Raw genomic sequence first — 25,204 nt, forward strand, 5'->3', positions numbered from 1 at the left:
GGGTGTGGGTGAATGTCTGACAAAGCCCCATCCAACACCCAATGTTACAAGGATCCGTCCCTAATTTCAGTCACTGAAAATAGTGTGCATGTGTTCACAAAATGTTCCCAGACACATAGATGATTCACATACTGGTTTTCTTTAATGTTCAGACCAAACGTACAAACAGACATCGAGTCACCACTGTAAGCAGTAAAGAAATTGGTTCAGTATTCACTTGGGTGAAATATGTATAGCTCATTTTAAGTGTTTCTGTTTAGCGTGTGCGAAAAGTGTAAAGTAGTACGGAATCATTACAACATTTCCAAACGTTTAAACTATGCAACATGATCATGACCTTGATTCAGACGCGATACTGCAGTACCTATTAAGAGCTCAGCGACTGATATGGCGAACAAAATAACTGTTGGGTTGTTAGTGGTATGATTTTGTCATTTGTTATTATTATCTCCCTTAGAATTCAAGGGAACTCACCGTGTAAACATATTGGTACGATCCGAGTACGACTTGGTCGTAACTGTAACATTTGACAACACACAAAACTGTTATTTTAGTGATTGTTCTCTCAAATTAACCACTGTCAAGGATGTCAAATGTTGATGACGACGAAGATGATTATATGTCAGACGCATTTCTTAAACAATGGTATGTTTACTTTGTATTCAATAGCAGGTATTATCTTCACTGTAATCCTATCTAACATCGACTATAATTTATGCTGTGTGAAAGGTGAGATTCGGTCTAGGTTATGTATTTATTGAAAGACAAGCTGCACATTTGAACAGTGACATTATATGAGAAAGCATTTGGGAGTATTAAGCTGAGAATTATTAGAAAATATTCTTCACATAGACCAGCTGACAAACAGATGAATGTACATTGCTTATCCTGACATTTGCGCTCTGTTGAATGTTGACAGAAAAAGACAAAGATAAACTAGAACATTTATAAAAAAACAAACCAATCAGTGAACTTTTCAGTGTTGGAATATTCCACCGGGGTAGATGGAAATGCATGTAGATCTATTCAATGTTAAAAGAGTTTACGGGTGGAACTCTTTCCCAAACATTATATGACCATTATATGATGGGTCCTAGTCAAAATGGCCACATGTCAAAATGGCCACAAATCTTCCAAGTCAAAATGGCCACAAAAAAGTCAAAATGGCCACAAACCCCTAGTAAAAATGCATGGCCACACCAAAAAGTCAAAATGGCCATACATTATTTTATCATATTTATACTTATTTGTAAAAAGAGACATAAGAAGTTATATCAGGCAAAACTTGATGATTATTACACATGTGTTATTAAATTATTTTCAACAAATAACAAATGTATATATGTATGTTTTTCAAGTACAAACACCTTTTTACTGTTTGTTTTTACATGTCATTCGTGAGACCATTTTAATTCTAGTGAATTAACAAATATATATGTGTATGTTCTATATTCATGTACAGCATTACTTATTATTTATTTATACTTACCTTCCACATGATTGTATAAGAACAATTACAATAAATACAGCGATGAACAATACATCAATCAATTAAGGCTTAGGCTTAATTAGTTAACGAGGCATCTTAATTATGGATGTAATCACATGCTAAACAGTAATTAACAAACCACCTTAGTCATGAATTACAGTTATAAGGCACTTCATTACATGCAAATGCATTTGCATGCTGGTTTTTCCTAATGATCTTGGTACACTTAACACACTTTACAGCCATGATAGAGGTAAGTGATATCATGTTCATATCTGTCCAGCATTATATAGTAATGTATCATGACACTTAGTTGAGTCAACTGAGTCGAGTAAGTAAGTTGCTTACTTATTGTATTGTTATCATAACACTACCAAATGATTAACGGGTCTTGAAATAACACCTCTAAGTATCAAGGAGGAAAACATTGAGAGATTAATTAAACATCTCCAAGTTTTAAGAAAGAAAATATTGCAATGTTTCAATTAAACATCTACAAGTGGTAGATAAGAAAACATTGCTAGAGTACCTTTTGGACATAGGTTTATCCACTAGACTCCATCAGTAGAGGTTTCCCCTTCTGTGAGCCAGTCTCAAGAAGGGTGAACTTCTCATCCACCTCAGTCTCAAAGTATCAATTAGGAAAGTACCTCAATAATAAACACCATTTTGTTGTGTGATATATCTTCTTTTGTCATTCTCACACTTTGATATCAAATAATACAAATGTCATGAGCATTAAAAACTAATAAAACAATGTGTGGCCATTTTGACTTTTCTGTGTGGCCATTTTGACTAGGGGTTGTGGCCATCTTGACTGTTCCCTTATATGATGATATGATTATATGGGTAGTATGAATGGAGACATTTGCACACAAAAAGACCTACATTACTTTGCGCAATGATTTACGATTTATGGTCTTTTTCCTGTTTGTTGCTTCTTTGTTTACAGAGATTAACAGTACCATGCATATTTTCTCAATGACCAAGTTACGGAAAGTATGAAATCCTGATTAAATTCTTTTTATAAAGCAGTGACACAAGACCAGGGTTGCTGCCAGAACGTGTTGCTAAGAGGTTTGAGAAAGACAAAAAGAAGAAAGAGCTGAACAGTATGCATAGACAGATGTACAAGCCTCGTGCAACCCTTGAGAAGGAGAAGAGAGAGGAAGGTCTGAAAGTGAACATTGGCAGTGACAACAAAGGCTTTGCTATGCTTCAGAAGATGGGCTACAAACCTGGCATGGCAATTGGCAAAGCAGGTATTATACCAGTGTTTGGTTAAGGCCACATTCAGATTGTCAATGGCAATTGGCAATGTTGACATAACTGTGAACCTGTTTAAACAGAGTTATGATTGTTGTGTGAAGATTGGTATTTTTCATTAATTATGTTGTCAATCACTATTTTCTCTTGTGTGGATGCAGATAGTTACAGAAAAAGTATAGCTTGTAAACAAGCACTATGTTACATATGAAAAAGAAGTCATTGTAACAGAAAAAATATTTCTGGTCAAACATAAAGAGTGTTTTGAATTATGTACAGCATTTTGTTCTTTTGTCAGGTTCTGGTAGGAAAGAGCCAGTGCCCATTCAGTTGAAGCTAGGCCGTGGTGGCCTGGGTCAAGAAGCTCATCAGAAGAGGAAGCAGGAAGAGCAGAGGCTCATGAGAGCCAGCATGATTGCCAAGAGACAGAAGAGAGACAGCAGACAGCGGACAGAGTTTGTTCAGAGGATGGGAGGTCGCTTTGCAGAAAAAAGAGCAGATGGAGATCTCAGAAAAAGTCAGAAAGTCTGTGAACAGCTTGATGCTGAAGCCGTAAGTTTATAGGTGACTGATCTTGTTTCAGCTGGCATAGATGCTTACCTTCAAGGAGCTCTTTGTCTTCCAATGTGTAACCATATGAAGTGGTGTCTGCGAATCCCTCCCCACCGATTTTGTCCCCGAACAGCTGGTCATGGTTTGAAATGTAATCCTTGATTAGAACTGATTGTGATGCTTGTCTGTCATCACTGTATTCATGTCTTTGAAGGGCATTTAGAAGTGAAATACATAAGAATGAAGATTCTTTATTAGGAGAATACGTTTCGGAGTTAATGCTTACTCCTTCACCTGATGTCCTTCTACCTTCAATGTCAACTTTTGGTCAAATTTACACATATAATTGCAAGGTGGAAACTGTCATGTACACCAATATGGTGTATTTACTCAAAAGAAGCTAAAGAATGATTTTTTTTTTCAAATGACTATATCACAGGACATGTTAACAATAATCCTATGAATATAAAACCTGATGTTCTCTAACTTCATTTGCGTATGTCAGTACTTTAGTACAGTAAAAACTGTGAAGTAAAACTGTTTTGTCTGTGTGTTTGTTTATTCAATATCGTAAACATTACTTTTTACTTCATTTCAGGGTCTTACCAAGCCATCAGAGTATTTCTTTTGGCCAGTAGAATTCCATCCTAAAAACAAGAAGTTAAAAGCTAAGAATGACAGACTGAACCAAGGGTTGTCTGACATGACTGGAGGCTATGACTCGGTCCTAGATGATGATGAAGATGATAAAGATGAGGAAGAAGAGGATGATGAAGAAGAAATGGAGTTGTTTACTGTAAGCAGTTTGTTCCTGTGCCTATAATTAAGCTTATTTCACTGATTTATCAATTAACTTCACTTATTGCAAAAACAGAAATCTGCATTCTTCTGTGGAATGCTATAGCTACCAGTGTTATTTAATTGTTTTGTGAAGATATGTGAACTACTGAAGTATTAGTACGCCAAGTTATGTGAGTGTTAGTTTTGTGCCGTTTTTAGCTACATTCCAGCAATTCCATGGTGCAGAAGACCAGAACACACATTGTACCCATGTGGGGCATTCGAACCAAGGGCATTTTAACCACTAAGCTATGCAAAGGTCTCCAAGTTATGTAAGCTTGTGTCTTTATTCATAGCAGCGAACAGATTTCAAACAAGAATGTCTAGAATGCAGAGATTAAAGAATGTTAAGAAGTAATACTGTATAAGTACACAGTTTTTGAAGTTTGTAGTGTCTGGGTCTCATTCTATTGACACATTGATTCACGTGCTTATAAATTTCATTGTTTTATATTTTCAGGCTGCAGAGATGTTGGAGATTTTAACACTGTACCTTAGGAAAACCTATAAATACTGTGTCTGGTGTGGCACTAGATATGATGGTATGTTGGTTTATGAGCTTCCTCATGCTCAGTTTCAGTGCAAAACACAAAGCAATTCATTTGTCACAGGTGTGTTAGAACAAGGGTCTGCAATCAAAGCTTTCATGGCTCTCAGTAAAGTTAACTGTTTGTGTTTGCCCTATCCCTCTGTAATCCCTGAAGGCATTTAATTGAAGACTGTTAACTTGCTGAGTATTTTGATTCAGATGCTGCTGATCTGGCTTCCAACTGCCCTGGTGCCACCGCAGAAGCTCATGATGACTGAGTCCTTGTCCAGTCGGCTGGACAACTGCATGTCCTACTGCACATAGGATTTTCTGTGGATTTCATGAATTTATTGGTTCCATTCATGGAGAGATTGACAGAAAAGTGCACTTATCTTTGGTCAATGAAAACCACACTTTTTTATAAATTTGCTAATGTGATAAATGAATGTCAGTTGGTTCACATTGTGAGAAGCCTGTCTACATTTACAGTACAGCAGTGGGCATGAGTTGCGCAACATCTTGTACAGTGTTGTGTCCATTGATACCAGGCCCAACTGGCTCAGGGTTTTCAGCAAGATGTGCCCTCATTACGGATCTGGCCTCTTACTGTCAGCCACTGGTTGTAGTAGTAAACGTCCACAGTCATTTCTGGTTTTCTTCAGTTGTTCAAAGAGTTATCTGACAAGTCACAGCATAACTGAAGCACTGTTGTTCACAGTATTTTGTGGGTATGACTAGTAAGATGTCTGGATGTAATGCTGCCTGTGTTGTGATGTGTGTGAATGGAGGCTTGTGTCACTGCAGCATTTTACTATGTGAATAAGTGGATGAGTATTTGTGTGTGAGCGAGGAGTGAAAATCTGCCGACGTGAAATAAACAATACATGGCTGAAACTTCCTTGTTTATTATTTCAACAAAATATAAAATTGATTTTTTCACACAGGACATTTCTTAGCCTGGACTGGTAGTCTTTGGCTATATGTACAACACGAACAGATTCCAAGAATAACTACACACTGCACTGATCACACAAGACTCACTTTGTGAGTGGTGGTGTCTCCTCTCACATCACTGAACAAATTATTCACTATGCTGAACATATGAAGTTATTCACTAATTTACCTCAAAAGTCTCATATTTCCTTGAAAAATATATTCCAGTGAAAACTGCCACCTAACATGTAATGTTGGGTATGTATCTGAGTTTAAGTATTTTTTCACTTTATTACCTTAATATCAAATGTCCTTAAGTTGTAATATTGAGGGTGGCTGCCTATTGAGGACAGGTGGCACCTTGTCATACACTCAGGATGGATTTCCTAATCAATATACATTGAGAGAAAAGATGTGCTCTTCTCAGATTCACAGACAGATCATCTGTTCTTGGTTTCATCACAATATACCATACATTACTGGTACATGTATATTTCTGTAATGCAGTTCATTCACACATATATTAACAAAATATGATAATCTCCTCATAATTAGAAAACAATGTCAGAGCAGCATGACCCTACACATTCCATTAATGCACATGTATCAAGTATGCGATATGAAAGATACGTCCCATATATTTCCAGGAATATTTAACTGCATTGCTTTACTCTGCTTTGCTTGCAATCCTAAGGACATTGAGACTTGTTTGATGTTCACAAGGTAGTGCATTTGACTTCCAAACGTAATTCATCACACATGCCCCAAGGCACTTTCCTAACTTAATCTGGAGGTGACTTTGATTGAAATAAACTTGACACTTTCCAAGGTGTACTCTGACCTTTGACTGTGTTTCTGGCATTTCTTATCAGTACAGAAATTGTTGCAGCCTGTAACCATCAATACAAACTGTAAACATGCATTTTCAGCAATTCAGATAGCTACAACTCTTGTATCCGTTACATTTTCAGTTGACAGTTGCATCTATTTTCAATTCTTATGAGCATATTTACTTCTCACCTTCACTAACCAACACACTAGCATAATAACATACATTTCAGGTAGTGTAAACAACTCCCAGTTGAGTCATATGGGTATGACCCAAAGTCCCACTGAATTCGTCACACACTCATTGTTGAAATTTGTGCATCGAGGCCCTCTATGATGCATCATGAAATTAATACATTCAGTCTTCCACATATCCATTGATGAAACTATATCTTGCCTCTGTCACACTTCTTTACTGTCAGCATTTGACAGTATTTTCCTCTCAAGATCAGTTCCCTCATACAAAACCTTCATCTCCAGGCCCTTCTGCAACTGGCGTTGTTTGAATCGAGTGGCTGACCAATTGTACCTGCAGTAGGCCCTGGAAATACAGTGTATGCAATAACAGGGTATGAAACTCCAAGACAGAATAAGCCAGACCACAGGGCTGGTTGGTTATAAAACTTGCCAACCCTGACCAAACTTACCTGCCCACAAAATAACGTCATATAATTATACTACATGTCTCAATTTTAACGTGAGCAGGTGAATTTGAGAATCTGGCAGTCTGCACAGATAATAACCCATCCTAGACGTTTGGAAAGGCAGGTATTTCAGATGGTGACAATAGTACAGTTGGAGGATGCGGGCGGGGTGTCACCAACAAATCCCACAGTGCCATGGGGTCAATCGGACATAACCCTCAACCTGGGATCAGAATGTCCATAGTTTGATTCTCAGGTGGTTACTTGTACTTTTCTTGTTTGAATTAGCTCATCACACAAGAGTGGGGAGCTGAGGATTTATTGTGAAACACAGTCCTCACTGGGTCTGCAGTTTTAGGAGCGCAGATTCAAAACAGACATGTATGACAATTCAAATATGACCAACCATGTCTCTGACATTTACATCTAAGTGCTTTCATCAATACCTGCTCTGTAAATGAACAGAACTTTTAACAAGAATCTGCTTCACAGAAACAACAAACTAACATTTTCCAAGTAATATTTGGGGCATCATGATGCATCAAGATTCTTACCATGTTCCAAGTGTTCCCAGGAAATATGTTCCAAAAGCTACATGTGGTGCTTTTCTGGTATTGCCTGTGAATCAAATTGGCAAAAAATGTTTGAAACATGAATATACCACAATCATGGAAATGTCAATATAATAGCATGTTACTACCACAGTTGAAATTTAAATCTCTGATCTGATACTTCCACGTGTGACAAGACAACGTTGCCATAGCAGGTCACTTAAAGTGAACCGATTAGCACCCTGAATATTATCTATTGTCAGAGTTGAAATTTCAGTGTGGCTCAGAAATAATGATCGATTGCTTCAAAAATCTGAGATTGGAGAAAACTGAGATTGTATCCAGTGATCGCGGTAGGTTTTGTACAAGTATGTGCAGAAATAAACTTATAAATATGTAGTCAAAATCTTTTGCACCTGGAATTTTCAGTACAATCCTGAATCCTGTTAAAATTTAAAAAGTACTTTTAAAATTATGTAGATCAGTATCTATGTGTCCCAAACGCACAAAATATTTTTTGCATGGTTTTATCATTTGTGTGAAAAACGCATGTTTCTGTGAACGTGAACGCAAACACTGAGATCAGAGAAAACTGAGATCAGATCTGTTCTCCTGATGCAATGTCCTATGGAGGTCTTCCAATCTTAATGCAGAGAAGTACCTTAATCACTTCGATGTTGTAAATTATCTGATCAAAATGAGTCAACTTCATGGACACAAGTGGCTGATGTTTACCACTATGGTGAATAGCCATGGCAAATCTGACTATTGATCCCGTCTACCAGATCCTGGTATGGCTAAATGATGCAACTGTGCACAGCAATCGTGGCCCAATAGACCATCATATATGACTTTGCGCACGTATAGAGTATCCTTGATATATTCTAGATGTTCTACAGTAGACAAAACTAGTTGTGTCTTTAAGCAAGCGTTGCAAACATTAGTGAGATCATACCAAATGAACTTGTTACATGTATCTAAGGCAGTTCAAACTAATACTTACTTGTCAAAAGGAAATATATGATTCCACCTCCAAGTCCACTTGATATACCCACAAGAAATGATTTCCGGAAACACGGGATCTCAGCTATGTTGTTCCCAAACACATACAAGGACTGCAATAATGTAAACACATCTTGTCACAACAGGAAGGGTAATACAGCAGTTGACCAAAGTAAAATCCATATAACATGTCATGTATTTAAGGTCAAGGAAATCATTTGATTTCTACCATTCATAAATAGTGGAGGATACTATATTTACAAGACTCTTAAAATGCAAATCATGAAGTCAAGGAAGAAACAGATAAATAGAAAATGTGACAATATATTTAATTCCTTTGGAAATGTTTCATCTGTATGGATAAAATATCCTAAAACGTAAACATTTATTTCTTTCTGCACACTGGAGTAATCTATCTGTGTTTTGACTGCGATGACGAATATTTAGAACTGGAGAAATTGTGTCAGAGTAACTTGTGTCCTGACTGTGATTTAAACTGCCTACTATTCACCTGATGATGGTGCAAGATACACTGCAAAATGCTGACATCCATAATCTTGCTTTCCCTAGATTGTTATTATATACTGAATCCCAAAGTAAATACAGAAATAAGACTTTTCAAAACAATGAAAACAAAACAAACTTTTCAGACAATGTGGTGACTTTATTATGGTTGCATCAATTTGTTGACATGGTTTTTTTTGTCCAAATTGACAGTTACTACTAACATCAGTTTCTTTTCTGATGAAAAAACATATCAACCAAATGTACCTAAAAAAACAGACGTAATAAAAGGTTCCGTATGACATTCATGGATATGAAAATGCATGTGCAGAACATGACAACCTTACCAATGAAAGCGAGTCTTAGACTTGCCTGAAATCATTCCTGTGTTGACACAATTACCATCCCATAACTTACAAGAGATGAGAGGAAAAAAGCTTTGGGACGATTGCAAGTTGGCCAGGCTACATGGAGGGTAGCCAGTCATTTCAATGATTTATGTTAGCCCGATTTACCAACTGCAGGAACAGTATCAGACCACTAACAGCATCCATGACAGTTCATGATGTGCAGTAACATCACAATGTCAAGACAAATCACAGAAATCACATCTTCCAACAAGACAATGCCCTAGCCCACAACATGGCATCCAAACAATGGCCTGTTCTAAGTCTGGATTTATGTCCAATAGAACACCTTTAGGACCAGACTGAAAGAAAACTCAATGACCTCCAACCAAGGCCAACAACTCCGCCTGAATTCAATCTGGCATTTCAACAAGTATGCACTTCAGTGCCCATGGCTTTCATCGATGCCCATCAAGGCAAGCATAGCACTGATCTTGATTTACCATGATTGTTAGTGTGAACTCTAAATGTGATTCTTTAAATTGTGTTAATCATAATAGTTAAGTTTGAACGCAATTCTCCAATTTCACAGAATTTCTTCACCCTAAACAGTGAAAAGGGTGGATGTCCATCACATGCCATTATTTGAAAATATCTCTGGTATTCCTTGTCTGACTCTAATAAAGTATCCTAGCTGTGCAGGTTCTTTACGAATGCCTGGATGGTGTAGTCTCCAATCCAATTTGATCCTATTTCTGTGTTTTTCACCTTGATATTTAACATTGTCATGTAAAAATATGATGTCTACAGGCACGTAGCAAGCCATTTGTTTTGTATAAGTGTGATAGATTGCAATGCTTTATATTTATATAGTATTGAGGGTTGGCCCAACTTTCATAGCAAAAATCATGCGTAATTTTGGGTAGCTACACCCCTGGTCTATTGTCTAGGATAACAGAAACAGACATTTGATTTATTTGAATCTGTGAACTATTAACAACATCTTAGCCATTGGTAGAAAAATCAGAAAACCTATTACATCTATTTACCCAGGTACACAGCAAATGGTTATGTAATAACGAAGTTCCGCTGGTATCCTCAAGACAGTTTTGGCCTATAAGTGTTTTCAGGCTGCATGCAATACAGCAATACTGTACTAGCTTGCTGTAACGCATGTATTAGTGAGATAAACCTACACATCATTTGTCATCATTCACTTGATGGTCAGTTAATGAATTTATAACAGGCATAATCAGCAGTAACAGCACTCAGGTTACTTGACATATGTTCCAATTTGGCATTTCTCCTGTTTGGAGTAAATATTCAACATTATACATTAAGGTCTGATGTGACATATGTATTACATGTTATGCAATAAGTGCATGTAAGTGATGCAAGAGGGTTTATCAGTTACTAAGACAAATATTGATCATAGGATTAATGATAACACACTGAATGATTAATTACTTTTATCTTCCACAGCGGATTTGTCAAAAGGCAGTGGACCTGTGCACCCAGTTGCGCAGGTCAATGCTCATGTTGTTGATTACAGACCGCCGCCAGCTGAAATATTGCTGAGTGCGGCGTAAAACTAAACTCACTCACTCACTCAAAAGGCAGTGTGTATGCATGCAGATTTAATCATCTGTACTGACTACACCCTCTTGTGAAATGTGGGTGTAAACACAACATTCTTCCTTCAAAGAATTAACTGCCAATACGCTCACTGATTGACTGATCATTATTGGCTAACTAAACTACTTAGAATGGCGGACGTTATCATGATTATACAATTAGTTGAAAGATGTGATATCTTAGGTGACCTACGAAGCTATACACCAAGGTGAAAAATCTGAAATGATGTATCACTTTTTTGCATATTAGAAAGAAACATGACACAGAGAAGGATTATTTACCAGCTGAGGATGAATGGAATATCATTCTTTTATGTGGATATCGATGGATATATTTCTGAACAAGCTAATAGCCTGACATTGTTGCTCTTTTAAATTTAATATTTGCTTTGGTGAAAGATCAAATGCGCTGACAGTACTTTGCCAGATGATAATATGCACCACATATGATATATGTTTCTGCACCATTCTGCCCACTTGTAATTGAACACATCTGCATTACCTCACAATGCATGTCAGTTGCCATTGCCTCGTACAGCCTACTACAGTAAACTACCCTGTTGCATCCTGTTTCTTGGTTTGCAGTTGTGTCACTCAGCTAACATCACTGGTAGAAACATTACGTGTATGCTTTCAGACGGATTAAACTTCTCATAGTTCGACTTGACAATTTTCCAGCGACACAGTAACATTTAAAATGTTTACATTCCCACAATGCAATCGTGGAATGTCACTGGACTAGTCAGCTTCATCTGTATGTATTGATTTAAACATGCACTGGTAGTAGAAATGCAATGTTCAGATTGCCCCACATGGTTTAACTGTCATCAAACTGTTCATCATCTGTTTTGTCTGGTAACGTTCACTTCACCGTAGGGTGGCAAACACGTCAAGGAACACCGCATCATTTAGGCCTGTGCGAGGATTTTTAATTTAGATCACTGACACCATCTTTTGTTTTCTGTCTTAGACTAATCATAATTATCTTTAAAATTTTGAGAAGAAGTATTGAATTTTTAGAGAAGAAATACAGTTCACTCTACCCCAGTTACTTTTGTAATAAAGTATAGTTTTGCCCTTAACTGTTATAGCATCAAAGCCTTAATTGTAATGGTTCAGGGCAAACCTATACTTTGTTACAAAACACATTGGGGTAGAGCAAATTTTATCTCCAAGTTAATTAATTTGTTATAAAATTCAGCCGGATCTGTATTACAGACAACATACACTAGGTAATGCATAGGGCATGTCTGAAATATGATTCATGTTGCCAGTCTGTACAATGTTAAGATATCACAGTCATACAACATGTGTCATATCTGGGATTTCTTTTTCCTAGTAAAGTACAAGTGGAAGTAGTGGTGGCAGAGTGGGCTAGGCGGCTGACTTTGTGTGCTGGCAATTAGGTGCCTGACTCTGAGGGGGCGAGTTCGAATCCCGGATGGGACACTATAAAAAAAAGCACTAGAATTTGTACTTTACTAAGAAAGTGAAATCCCAAATATGACACATGTTGCATTTGACCACTTTCCAAATGGCATTGTGTAATCAGATCACACTCATGTTATAAACTCACTATATATATACTACCGACAGAAAATAAGGGAACCAAGAAATTGAATGTAGATGACTTTGACTGTGACAGGGTCTGTTATCATGGTGTATCTCCCAAACGCAACATCCAATGACAATGGAATTTCGCATAATGCATGCCCAGCACGTGCTACACGTGCATACAGAAGTTAACTCCTGTAAATGTACTGGAGAAGTCGCAATCACTAATGCAATAGAGATTGGCACTTACTGACAAATGCCTCCAAGGCAGTATCTCGGTGAAGCAACAAAATGGAGAATTGTGGGGATGATAGAGGGGGGGGACATCATTGTGTGAAGTTGCCCGGCAGATGGATAAATCAAAAAGTGTAATTTCACGCCTGTGGGATAAATACCGTCAAACGGGTGGGGTTGCAACGAGACCTGGGCGTGGTAGACCAAAATCAACGACACCACGACAGGATCGTCTAATTACATTAATTGCTCTACGCGATAGGTTTAAATCGGCCCCTGCCATCAATAGAGAATTCCGCACACTCACTGGAAGACGCATTTCAACCTCAACCGTTAAAAACCGACTCTATCAAGCTCGTCTGAAAGCAAGACAGCCTTTTAAGGGTGTCACCCTTTCAGCTCACCATAAGCGCCAAAGATTGGCATGGGCTAGGCAGCATCAGGGACGGGCTATGTGCCACTGGCGTTACACCATGTTCTCTGATGAGTCAAGGTTTTGCCCACGATTCAGATAGCAGAAAACGTTGTTGGCGTCGGAGCGGGTAGCGATATGCCACAGCAGCAATTCTTGACCATGATCGATATGGAGGTGGTAGTGTCATGGTGTGGGGTGAGATTACACATGACAGACGATCAGATTTGGTCATCATTAACGGAGCCATGACTGGTCAGCGATACGTTGACCAAATATTGCGTCCTGTTGTGGCTCCATTGCCTAGAGTTATCGTTCGAAATTTTGTATTCCAAGATGATAATGCCAGACCACATCAGGTCTGAATTGTCTCTGCATATCTCCGACAAGAAGGTATCCAGACATTGGACTGGCCCTTTAAGTCCCCAGACCTGTCCCCAATTGAACATCTCTGGGACGTTCTTGGTCGAAGGGTGTACGCCAGGGACCCAGGACCCAGGACCCGCCAACCTGGCCCAGCTTGGTGCAGCTCTCCAAGAGGAATGGCGGGCAATACCACGGGCAACCATCCGCAAATTAATTAACAGCATGCCATCAAGGTGCTGTGTATGTGTTGCCCAACATGGTGGACACACCAGATATTTAACTTGACGCCTAAAATTGATTTACTGGATACTTAAAGCAGTTTCAAATTCACTATTATTTCATTAGTTCCCTTATTTCTTGTCGGTAGTATATAAACAGTCTGTGCACTTTTTTTGTTAACTTTCAAAATGCATACAAATATGATAATAAACTAATTAGGGTTTCAAGACAAAATATATAGACGCACATTGACTTCGCTATTTTTCAGTCCTAACAGTTTTTACCACTGGCAGATGATTACCCTTCAAAGAGTTTCATTTGTTTTCATAATAATGAAGTAAAAATGACTTCATCTTCATTTATCAGTCTCTACTTAAACTATCAATTGTGCATACAGGTGGTGCAGCAGACGTCACAAACCAGTCGCGAATTCTGGGATATGATCCTGACACATATATAAAAAAAACACTAACAAATAAAAGGAACAACCACTCCACTGAAATTGCTCTGCACTGGTGCTCCTTTAAAGGTCACATGTAACAAAATAATCAAACATAATTAAAACACATTTATCACTTATTCTTGACATATAATATACATTGCTGCTTTTAAAAAAAACACAAATAAACAAAATTATAAGCGTACAGTCGCGATTCGAAAGTGCAATATTTTGTACTTGGGCTTACTTCCCCCGAAACGAAGTCCTCGGGAGACCGAACCCAGTCATAGCGGGTGGATGTGCACTCAAATGTAACGACGGTTTCCGATTGGCTGTTTCATTTGCTGATATGCTGAGGGTTCATTGTGTGTACAGAAAGATGATCTGTTTGATGGGCATTTTAGAAGTATAGCGAGTCACAAGAAAGTAAGTTTCTTTATGGATAACAACTTCTTTTTGTGTACTTGATGCGTCGTTTAAGTATGGATTCATATACTGTTGTCAAACAAAATCATATACACTAAAAGAAGTCCATGAAGAATGTGTATAGAGATGTTGGGTTTTGTAAATACATGTTCTCTGATTTTGCGCTCGATCCAATCAAAAATCATATCAGTCTAATAGGCTTTTCTGCCCAGTGACTGCTGAAGTTGGCTATTCTCTGGTTTTGGACCTTGCGTTGTGTATTTTTTTCATGTGGTTATAATAACTTAGCCAACTTCAAGTAGGTTCTATGAATCAGGCCTCATTGATGGTAAAACAGAACAAACAGACAAAGGAAACTCAATAATTTATTTATAACAAAATTCCTGAACCTATCCTTACCCACCAACCTAACCTAATCTATACCTAACCTAACCACCTAACCCAACTTATGCCTAACCACCTAACCTAACCTATACCTAACAACCTAAGCTGACCCCAAATCCTACCAATACATGGCTCTGATTTCAAAGCATATGCCTAAAACAAATAAATATACAACTTCCTGTGGTAAACTAAGAAAAACTTATCTACTTGGTCTGGATCACCAGGACTCAAACAACTAAAATAGTGGACCAAAAGACAAGGAGTGCTATGTAGCTAGTCCTTTTATAGGGCTAGAGACAGGCAGTGCATGGGCTGCACATGCAAAGCAGACCACACTAACCTGCTGAGTGTGTTGTGGCTATGCATAACAGCATAGGACAGACCACGGTGATGTCAGTGTTTTGATCACGTGAAGCGCCCGAGTACTTCCGGTAGGCAGAAGTTAAACATAAACACGAGAGAACCACACAAACTGCATACATTTGATCGTTGACTTTTCATACGTAACAACTCTTCTCGGTCTGTATTTCTTTTTCTTTTTTTTTTTGTGTGTTGCGTAATGAGATAAGTACACAACCCTTATTTTTCTAAAACATTTGTGCAAAGTATCATATTCACAATATCCAGATTTCATACTTCAGTACTCTGGCCCAATACTGCAAGCCTTCGTTTTTTAAGCAAGAATGTAATGCAAAAACTCCCAAGTGTTTGTCTCGCATTTCTTTCAAACAATACAAATTTTAAACAAATAATCCCTCACATCCTGTTTCCTTGCTTACATATTGTCCTAAGTCAATGATATAATCAGGAAAGGTGACTAATCTGCCTCGCCTGCCAGTCATACATGTTACATAAACACCACTCCAAACCTTCCTTGTCAACTATAACAACACATGCATCTACAGTTCAAAAGTCTTTAAATAGCATTGAGTGACCATTTCATCACAGCTTTTCCTATTTATGAACACAGATAAAGAAGTAGCTTTGATCTAAGCTAAGTCTTTAAATGGCATTGAGTTATCATGTCATCACATTAATTCCTACTTACAAAAAACACATACAAAAGCAGCCTTGATCTATGCTCATCTCATCAACAGGGTGGTTTCAAAACTTTCCAGACACTCTTGTGGTAGGCATCAGCAATATATTCTTTATTCCTAACAATCCAGTATGTAACTTGAACAGTCATCTCACAAACATAATTTTCTCTTAGCAGATATCCAACAAACATAGAGGTGATTTGCCATCAACACTGTGGCACTGTATAGGAAAAAGGTGTCCACTTTCCACATATTCCTATGCTTTCAGTGACTTGAAGGCTTTCATAGATTCGAGGGTTAGCTGACCTGGAGTGTCTATCAAATAGAAATAAAATCTTAAGTACATAATCCGACCATTCTTTGCCTTTCACGCAACACCGGTTGCGATCGTTATCATCAGCCATTGTGGCTTTCTGCCTACCCATGTCTGAGTGAGCGTGGTTTGTGACGTCACTTCCGTAAACATATGGACACTGCTATAGCCAGGAACACAGTAATAGCCTATATTGAACTATATCCAACCCTAAACTACCACATCAGTATAGATGGTAAACTACTGCGTGGCTGGAATCTGTCATTCGTCCAAGTACAAAGCTGGACTTGAAACTGACAAGAGTTTGCACCAGTTTCCGTCAGATCCAGTCATCTGAAAAAAATGAATGTTGTTTGTTTGCAACCCATAGACATAAAAACATGTCATGTGTATCACACGTGTCTAATTACATAATATGGCAGACACGGGACTCGGGTGCACAAGTCATAAATCAACATATTTTCTTTATGTTGTATAGTCTGATAGGTGTTAAGTTCAAATTGCACATGGTCAATGATTGAAGCCGTGTACTGCATGTTGTCTTTAGCAGACAGGCAGGCAGACATATAGGTGTGTATAAACCAGACACTGAGCTTTCTCTGTGACAGAGACTGCTTACCACAATCAACAAGTTTTTCTACGTAATGAGTAGGTAATAAACTTGTTTGTGTACACAACCAAGATTAGACTACTGCTCACGACCTCAAACGCTGGGCATGCATCCTGTTTCAAGCTCCGCGAACCTATTCACTGAGCATGCGTTAAGGACGCAGTGCAGCAAAGCTGTGGAAACCAGTTTTCCCCACAGAGCTGGGGGGAATTTAGTGAAACATTTGAACTCTGATTTCGCGGGCTTTTTTTTCATCGCGTTTTTTTCAACTTTATGTGTTGAACTGGCATTTTTGATGATTTGTTTCATTAAGTGCATGCCGAAAGGTACCAGAATCTGCAAAGTTGTGTTTTACGTTGCATGTGACCTTTAAGAAACACCTATCAGTGTGCGTTTCTTTTGCGGCTCAGTATATATTGAGTATATACTGGAGACAGTTTGTCATACTCAAGAGTAATCTGTGTGAAGAAAAGTTGGTATGGGTTTACTGACCAGTCTGTTCTGATCACTGTCGCCTGAACTCTTGATATAAACACACTGTACGCCAGAGAACTGGTATGTCGTTTTTTGAAGGTGAACAGGTGAAATGGGCAATGTAACCCTTTTGTTGTAATAAACTGGTAGTGGTAACTCACCTCTCGTTTCTTGTTTTCTTTGTCATCAACTATTATGACACTTTGCTTGTTTTCTGCCATTACTATTTTTTCGCTGTTTGAAAAACAGAAACAACAGCCGGTTTACACTCCCCAGTTCAATAGCATAATAAAGTCATCTTACCAGTCTTGCAAAGCACATTGTTTACGTAAAAGCAAGTGAAGTAAACTGTACTTTCATTGGACCGTCACATTTGTAAAAGAGACTGTCATTGGCTAAAATAGATCTATCTCTGTAACCAGGATAAAATTGAGGATTTACCAAAACATGTACTCGTAGTGAAACCTGTAACGAATTGCGAATCATTGATAATATCCATTAATTTGTACCAGAGACCATTACAATATCTGATTAGTTTCAGCCTTAATACAAATAGAAGAAAACATAACAATACCCACCAGAAAGGTTTAACGATTATGAGGCAAAACCCGATGGTGAAGGCGGGATTTCATATCACTCTCCATTTCCTTTTTTCATCATTAAAATTTGAATTGTCCGGATTTTAAGGGTATCCAAAATGGCGACTTTCATGTTTGTGTTGAATGTGTGGAAGAAAATAGAACGTGGCTAAGACGTATAAGCTTGAATGACAGCGTTGTTAAGTATTATTCTTGTATCTGTTGTTACAAGTTTGTTACAGCTAGCTGAAAATGGATGTTGATGACAGTTCTGCAGCATATGCCGATGAGATGATCACTTTGGCAACAAATTATGGATTTCGTGATCGTAGTGATCCACCTAATGCTGTTGAAGGTGATAAATGCAGGTTTGATCAGCTGAAATCTAATATGATCTCGCGTGTTGCTAAGTCGGAGGCTCATTTCAAACACCAACAAAGAGGAGAGCCAGATTTATCACATGAAGAAAAAGTACAAATTGCAAATGAAGTTCTTTCAAAAGGTCCAGGGAGGTTTTTGGCCCGATTTGGACAGTTTCTTGCAAAAGAGGATGTAGAATATTTTGTTGACTTTAAAGGAGATTATGAGGTTGATTTCTATGTGAAAGAAATTTTGAAACAACAAGACAAGGTTCACAGCCAAAAAGTTGTAAAAAATCGGCGATATGCGGCAATGCAGGAATTGTTGAGTCAGGGAGATTACTTCAGTGAAGAGGAAATGAAGTTCCGGGACCCACTGTTGTATGAACAGATGGTTGGCAACTTCCTGACTGAAGAAGAAATACAGAATAAAGTGGATAAAACTGATCTGAGGTTCTCTAGTATCCTGCTGAAACACATCGACCAGATAGAGGAAAATGCACTGTATGCCAGACAGAAGGAAGCAGAGGTATACAATTTTGTGGTTTCACTTTACTTTTTAACTTGCTGCATGCATACTCATGTGACAACAATTAATATCTGATTACATACATCCATTTGCCCATGCTTTGCAATAATTGATGTCCAATTTTGGCTGCAGCTGCATTAAAAATCTTGTGTTTTGTTAGTTTTTAGAAGGGAATGCTCAGAGAGATGATAGTGGGAAGATGTGTTTATATACAAAAGCTTGTTCACATAAAGTAAGCTATGTATTAACTAATCCATGTCTTTGTTTCATAAATGAATTGAGATCACATCTACTCATGATAAACCGATGCATTTGTTTGGATTTTTGTTTTCTTTGGAGTGTGTTTACTCTATTGGTAAAGCATACAACCAAACCAGAAATATTTTTACACACCTTGCGCATACGCACAGCGAGTTGAAAACTAATGTGATTGTGAAGCCAATGAATGATCAGTTTCTTTCCTTGAAGAATTTAGACTGCCTCCATGATGTAGTGGTTAGAATTTCCATACAGGGAGTGGATGGAGTTCAATCCCCAGCCGTGTCAAACCAAAAGACTTTAAAATATGGTACTTGTTGGTCCCTGCCTGGCACTCGTCGTTAATCACGTCAATAGGTAGAACAAGGGCTGCTTAGCTTGGAGTCAGTGTAATTTGTCTGAGTAGGTTATTTGTGCTTAACTGTGGCATGGTATCTCAGTGAACTAGTACCATTAAACCAGCTTTAGTCTGGGCTAGTACAAGCAGCCTTACATACAAATGCATGCACATCATCATATGAGCAAAATAATCTTATATGATGATAAACTCCATTTCACCTCACCTCCTATAGGAATCTATAAGCTGAACTGATAATACCTGTTCACTGAATTAGTCAGTTTAGGAATTTGATTTCAATATATGATGTAAATGTAATGAAATTATAGAGCATACCAACTTTCAACATTAATTACTGCATAAACAGCAAACATACTGAAGTAAATTCTAATTGATATTATATGATAAATACAGTGCACAGTGATTTTGCAAAGAGTGCAAACATGTTCTAAAATTGAAAATTTCATAAATTATGTAAAAATAGAATTTTTCACAGACTGCCCATATCGTAAACATAAACAGTGTGCAAAACAGTATGAAATCAGTGATGTCAATGAGTGCAATAACACAACACAAGCCCACTTGTTAGTGAATGTTACCTCTTTATAGTTTTATGGAAACATTAATTGCTTTGGTAGCGGTTTGGTTATCATGGTATGTTTTTTTTCCACTAAGCAATGTTGCATTCCTAACTGAAGACTCATGAAGGTCTGGGGTAGAATAGGCCTTGAACAACCCATGCTTGCCATGAAAGGTGACTTTGCTTGCTGTAGGAGGCATCTAACAGGATCGTGTGGTCAGGCTTACTGACTTGGTTGACACATGTCTCCCCATTTGCACGGAGGGATGCTCCTGCTGTTGATCACTGGATTGTCTGGTCCAGGCTTAATTACAGACCACTGCCATATAGCTGGAATATTGCTGAGTGCTGTGTAAAACTAAACTTACTCACTCCTAACTGAATTTTCACAGTTAATTAACTTGTTTTTTTGTGCATGAATATGTGCGCTTATTTCATTATTTGGTGTTTTGTGAAGCAAAAATGAAATATCTTCCACAAGAATAACTACCTTCCTTATACATATTAATTGTTGACATGATTGAGAATGTTGCACATCTTTAAGCACGGGCAAACTGTAGTGCAAATGGAGTTTCGCAGCACAGATAAAATCCCCAGTCTTCTTACATGCAGGCAAAGCGAGAAAAGGTTGGCAACATACATCCTTCGCTTTGGCTTCCAAAACATTTTTTGTGTCAAAATAGAATATCGAAATGTTGAATAAAATCTATTTTATGTGAGTACTTATTATACAAAGGGTAGAAAACCTGAGAGCACAAACAGATGAGGAAATGGCACTGTACCTTCGATGGTGGTGATACTGTATTTTGACATGAAAAATATTTTTCGATCTTAAGTGAGGGAAGTACGTTTCCAACCTTTGCTCGCATTGCTCACATACAAGAAGACTTGTCATATTCTCTATGGTGCGCAGCCCCATTTGTGCTACAGGCTGCCATTGCTTTAAGTTACTATCAACTATAATTTACCAATTTAAAAATCGTTAGCTTGATGTTACAGTGACATGTGTTTTTGCACTCGTCAAATTACATCACTATTCATGTTGTCAATACGTACCTGTAACGATGAAGGGTTTGTTTTCAATTCCTTTGATAAACACACCGTCAACTATGTTGTATTTACTAGTGTTTGGAATTGGTTTAAATCTCATATGTAGTTCATTGCAACCTATGAATCTGATTTATCAGTGGCATTTAGAAGTTGGTGCAGTAATACAGGACAAATCTTATGGATAATGTAGTTTTGAATTGAGTTGGTTCAGCATGATGATTGCTAGAACAAGCTCTGAAATGTTCTTGAGAAATATATTCCAAATGTTGTTATCCATAAGATGTGTGCTGTATAACTGATAAATCATTGAAAATAATTCGCTAGCACCGTATTTTAAATTTCTCAAGTTACGTTTGTTAATGCACAATTAAAAAATATGCAGTTCTTTAGTTTAGTTTTTCTGCAAACTCCACAAAATGCATTTGTAAATTTCACATCTTTAAAGGATGACTAGTATGATATAAACCATCCTCCATATCTCCAGGGTATACATTATGAAAAGTCTCCACTATACCCTGGATGCATCTACGGCCTTAAGCCTGATAAATTTATTACCTCCCTTGGCTGGCTTTTTCTCCAATCAGGTGATTACGCTGGGAAGTAGAGCGAACCAATCAAAACTCACTTTCACTATTTGAACTATCTAACCGATTAAAACTTAACAACATGAACCATGCACAGGTCATCTGAAAGAGGCAGAAGGAGTTCTTGCATGTATATACAGAACTCGAGATCTCCAAGGTATACGTTGTATGATTTCCCCCAAGCCTGAGTTGCACTGTGAAGAAACCTTCGCAGCTGTGACCGCTATCTTTGTTAGCTTTGTTAGCTGATTGGCTACTGTGAGAATGCCGAGCCAACAATGGGAAGTGATAAAATTATCAGGCTGAGCCGTAGATGCCTCTAGGGTATAGTGGAGACTTTATTGGAACGTATACCTTGGAGATCTCGAGGATGGTTGTAAACATGAATTACCTGGAGTTCACTCATGACTTGGACTGACTGACTGAGTTTGGTTTTACGCCGCTTTTAGGAATATCCCAGCAACATCACACCAGGGAACACCAGAAATGGGTTTTACACCTCATGACTTGGAACAAGCTTGTAGTGCTTATGAAATATAACAGACAAAACCAACATGGTGAAAAATATTGTTATTGCAAACAAGTGTTCTAAGATTGTTTGTGTTCAGTTGTGAGAAAACATGATCAATTGCTTTTTCATTTTGTCACCAGTGACCAATCTTTGATTATTTAAGTTAATCTGACCACTACTATGTTGTATTTACTCTCAGTGTCATATTCCAGGAATGTCAGGAAGAGGAGGAAGAAGACAGTGAGGAGGAGGAAGGTGAGAATCACTGACAGAATGTCAGGATCCAAACATGCAGTTGGAATTGTTATTATGGGTGTCCAACATGTTGTGGTTTCCATGGCAACCCTGCTGAAAATGCTTTTCAGTCGTCCGCTTATAAACGAGGGTAACTATTGAGGGGAAAGCAACTGTTGCAGTAGCAATTATCTTTTGCAACATGCTTTTGTGATAGCTGTTATCTTTTGAGACCAACTACGACATTACTATTGCCATAGTTTTTTTCTGCTTGAATTGTCTGCATTTATCAACGAAAGTCAAGTCCTAAACTATCATTACTAACACATAATATTGATTCATCAATAGTGTTTTGTTTCTATCATCGATTAATTGTTATTGAAGACTCAACATTTGCAATCCATCGTTAGTTTGATGTATCATTACAGCTGTACATAACAAGGTCATTTATGTCTGAACATGCTTAATGTGTCATTTCATGTTTGAATTCTAGAATGTGCAGTGTTTTTTGTATATTCCTTTTTGTGTGCTAATTACACTATTTGTCAGTGAGAATACATATAATTCAGAATGAATCAGGTGAGCTTCAGAACTATTCATGTTGTCAATACGTACCTGTAACGATGAAGGGTTTGTTTTCAATTCCTTTGATAAACACACCGTCAACTAATTACACTATTTGTCAGTGAGAATACATATAATTCAGAATGAATCAGGTGAGCTTCAGAACCTGTGGTTTTTATTTCACATAAATGAGGCAATACCATATTAACTAAAACATCTATGCATAGTTTTGAGATCTTACTACAATAATCATTATCAATATCACCAGTAAGTGCCAGCCAAATATTATTTATCAAACGTTTCTCATACCTTGTACACTGTAGGTAGGTATGGTTTGTCTTTGATAATAAACGAATCGAGACATTTGGCATTTCACTGTATTTTGTGATTGTTATTCACACGTTTGTTAGAATTGTTAATAATTTGTTGGAGTCTAATGATGATGGCAATAATAAGCATGATAAACCAATTCAATTGTCTAGACGAATCTAGATTAGTGAAATGACAACTCAGTTACTATGGTTACAAGATGTGATTTATCATGCTGTCTTACAGAGATGGAGAGTAGTGGGGAAGACGAGGAGGCAGGGTTCGGGCCAGAAGGAGAAAAGAAACCCAAGATCTCGGATATTGAGAAACAGATGCTGAAGTCAGAGTTTCTGCAGATCATGCAGGAGAGGTTCCTGTCAGGGAAAGACAAGGACTTTGACTATAGGTAGAACATAATTAGAGGTTATTGATCTTTTGAAGAACTTTATGTTGAAGAAAAAGACAAGTTAAATGATATTTCACCATGGAAGTGTTTTATGTTTTTGACATGTGTATTTCATATGGTATAAGTTGCTGTTCATAGTTGATGAGTTGTTAAATGTAGAATACACCAATAAAATATGTATTAGGAGCATTGAATTACACATTTTAGTGGTAATTAGGAAAAGTGATCTTATCTGCAGGTAGACAAGAATGCTGACTTTGTTCATTGACTCTTGAGCCAGGTAAACACGAATGCTGACTTCGTTGTTTGACTCTTCAGCCAGGTAGACAAAAATGCTGACTATGACTCCCTGGATACCTTAGGGAAGGATGAGGAGGAGAGATACTTTGATGGTGAGGAGCCATTTACAGTGGACTCCCCACTGGGAACAGACTCCCCTCGACTGACTGGCAGTCCACGACCAGTGGATGATGGGGAAATCAAGGACTACATGAGTTACGAAGCTGAGCCAGATTTAAGTCAGGCTACCACAGATCTGAACAAGATGTCAGTCTCACAAGTTGATGCAGATGCTGAGATGTTAGAGAAAGGTTGATGAAGTTTCATGAATTTGTATGTTGCTTTTTTAAATGAAATTATTCAGTACTTTTGTTGTTTGTTATGTTTGCGAATGCAATAATCTGTCCAGCTTAGCTGAGCCATACAATTGTGTATTTGTGAGAGGGGAATGAATGGGGTTCTTTTGTGATTCTGCAGTGGAGCAATGTCATCTTTCCTCAAACAAATGTTAGCCAGATCAAAGGGTTCAAGACGATTTGAAATAATTTTTTGTTCATATACAGCAGAGTAATACTAAAATTAGCATGAACTGTTGAATATATGTCTCTTTGATAAGCATGGAAACTGTTATATATGTAGTTTCTCAGGAAACCTGTCTCCACTGAAGACATGATGCACAGAATGTGAAAACAAGTAAGAAGTTATGTGTCTCTGGATTTGACATGAATTTTCAGATTGTGTCAGACAAGTATTTCATTACCAAGTATGATAGCTAAACACAGAGACCTTCTTTCATGTATGGGCATGGTGTGGCCTTGTCGTTAAAGCATCCACTCGTCATGCTGAAGGCCAAGGTTTGATTACCCACACAGGTACAATGTGTGAAGCTCATTTACGTTGTTCCCCACCTTCATGTGGCTGGAATACAGTCGAACCCTGTTTATCCGGACATTTTGTTTTCACTCGAAAATCGTCTGGATAGCGAGACGTCCAGTTAACTGGATCACACAAGCAAAATGTGAAAATTAAGTGAAAG

General features: G+C 37.8%; 3 protein-coding genes across 4 annotated transcripts; 2 read left to right on the forward strand and 1 right to left on the reverse strand.

Moving 5' to 3' along the window:
* Positions 1–455: 455 nt before the first annotated feature.
* Positions 456–5,570, forward strand: LOC137294237 (G patch domain-containing protein 11-like). 2 transcript variants are annotated; one of them, XM_067825231.1, is made up of 6 exons: positions 456–645; positions 2,522–2,751; positions 3,054–3,307; positions 3,906–4,103; positions 4,608–4,689; positions 4,896–5,570. In XM_067825231.1, exons 1-6 carry the CDS (start codon positions 587–589, stop codon positions 4,952–4,954), a joined length of 882 nt encoding a protein of 293 aa, XP_067681332.1. In that variant the 5' UTR covers positions 456–586; the 3' UTR covers positions 4,955–5,570. The 2 variants fall into 2 exon arrangements, with proteins under 2 accessions (XP_067681332.1, XP_067681334.1); XM_067825233.1 differs by having other exon boundaries at positions 2,525–2,751.
* LOC137294238 (cytochrome c oxidase assembly protein COX20, mitochondrial-like) lies at positions 5,565–17,942 on the reverse strand. Its single transcript, XM_067825234.1, has 4 exons — positions 17,752–17,942; positions 8,636–8,747; positions 7,636–7,699; positions 5,565–6,978 (listed from the first exon to the last, which is right to left on the reverse strand). The coding sequence occupies exons 1-4, from the start codon at positions 17,809–17,811 to the stop codon at positions 6,840–6,842; spliced, it is 375 nt and encodes a 124-aa protein (XP_067681335.1). The 5' UTR covers positions 17,812–17,942; the 3' UTR covers positions 5,565–6,839.
* Positions 17,943–18,263: 321 nt separating this feature from the next.
* On the forward strand, positions 18,264–24,534 carry LOC137293809 (coiled-coil domain-containing protein 97-like). The gene is made up of 4 exons (XM_067824561.1): positions 18,264–19,056; positions 22,589–22,631; positions 23,730–23,889; positions 24,208–24,534. The coding sequence occupies exons 1-4, from the start codon at positions 18,421–18,423 to the stop codon at positions 24,482–24,484; spliced, it is 1,116 nt and encodes a 371-aa protein (XP_067680662.1). The 5' UTR covers positions 18,264–18,420; the 3' UTR covers positions 24,485–24,534.
* Positions 24,535–25,204: the final 670 nt, after the last annotated feature.

The sequence above is a fragment of the Haliotis asinina genome, chromosome 8, assembly GCF_037392515.1.
Source record: "Haliotis asinina isolate JCU_RB_2024 chromosome 8, JCU_Hal_asi_v2, whole genome shotgun sequence".
Lineage (NCBI taxonomy): Eukaryota > Metazoa > Mollusca > Gastropoda > Lepetellida > Haliotidae > Haliotis > Haliotis asinina.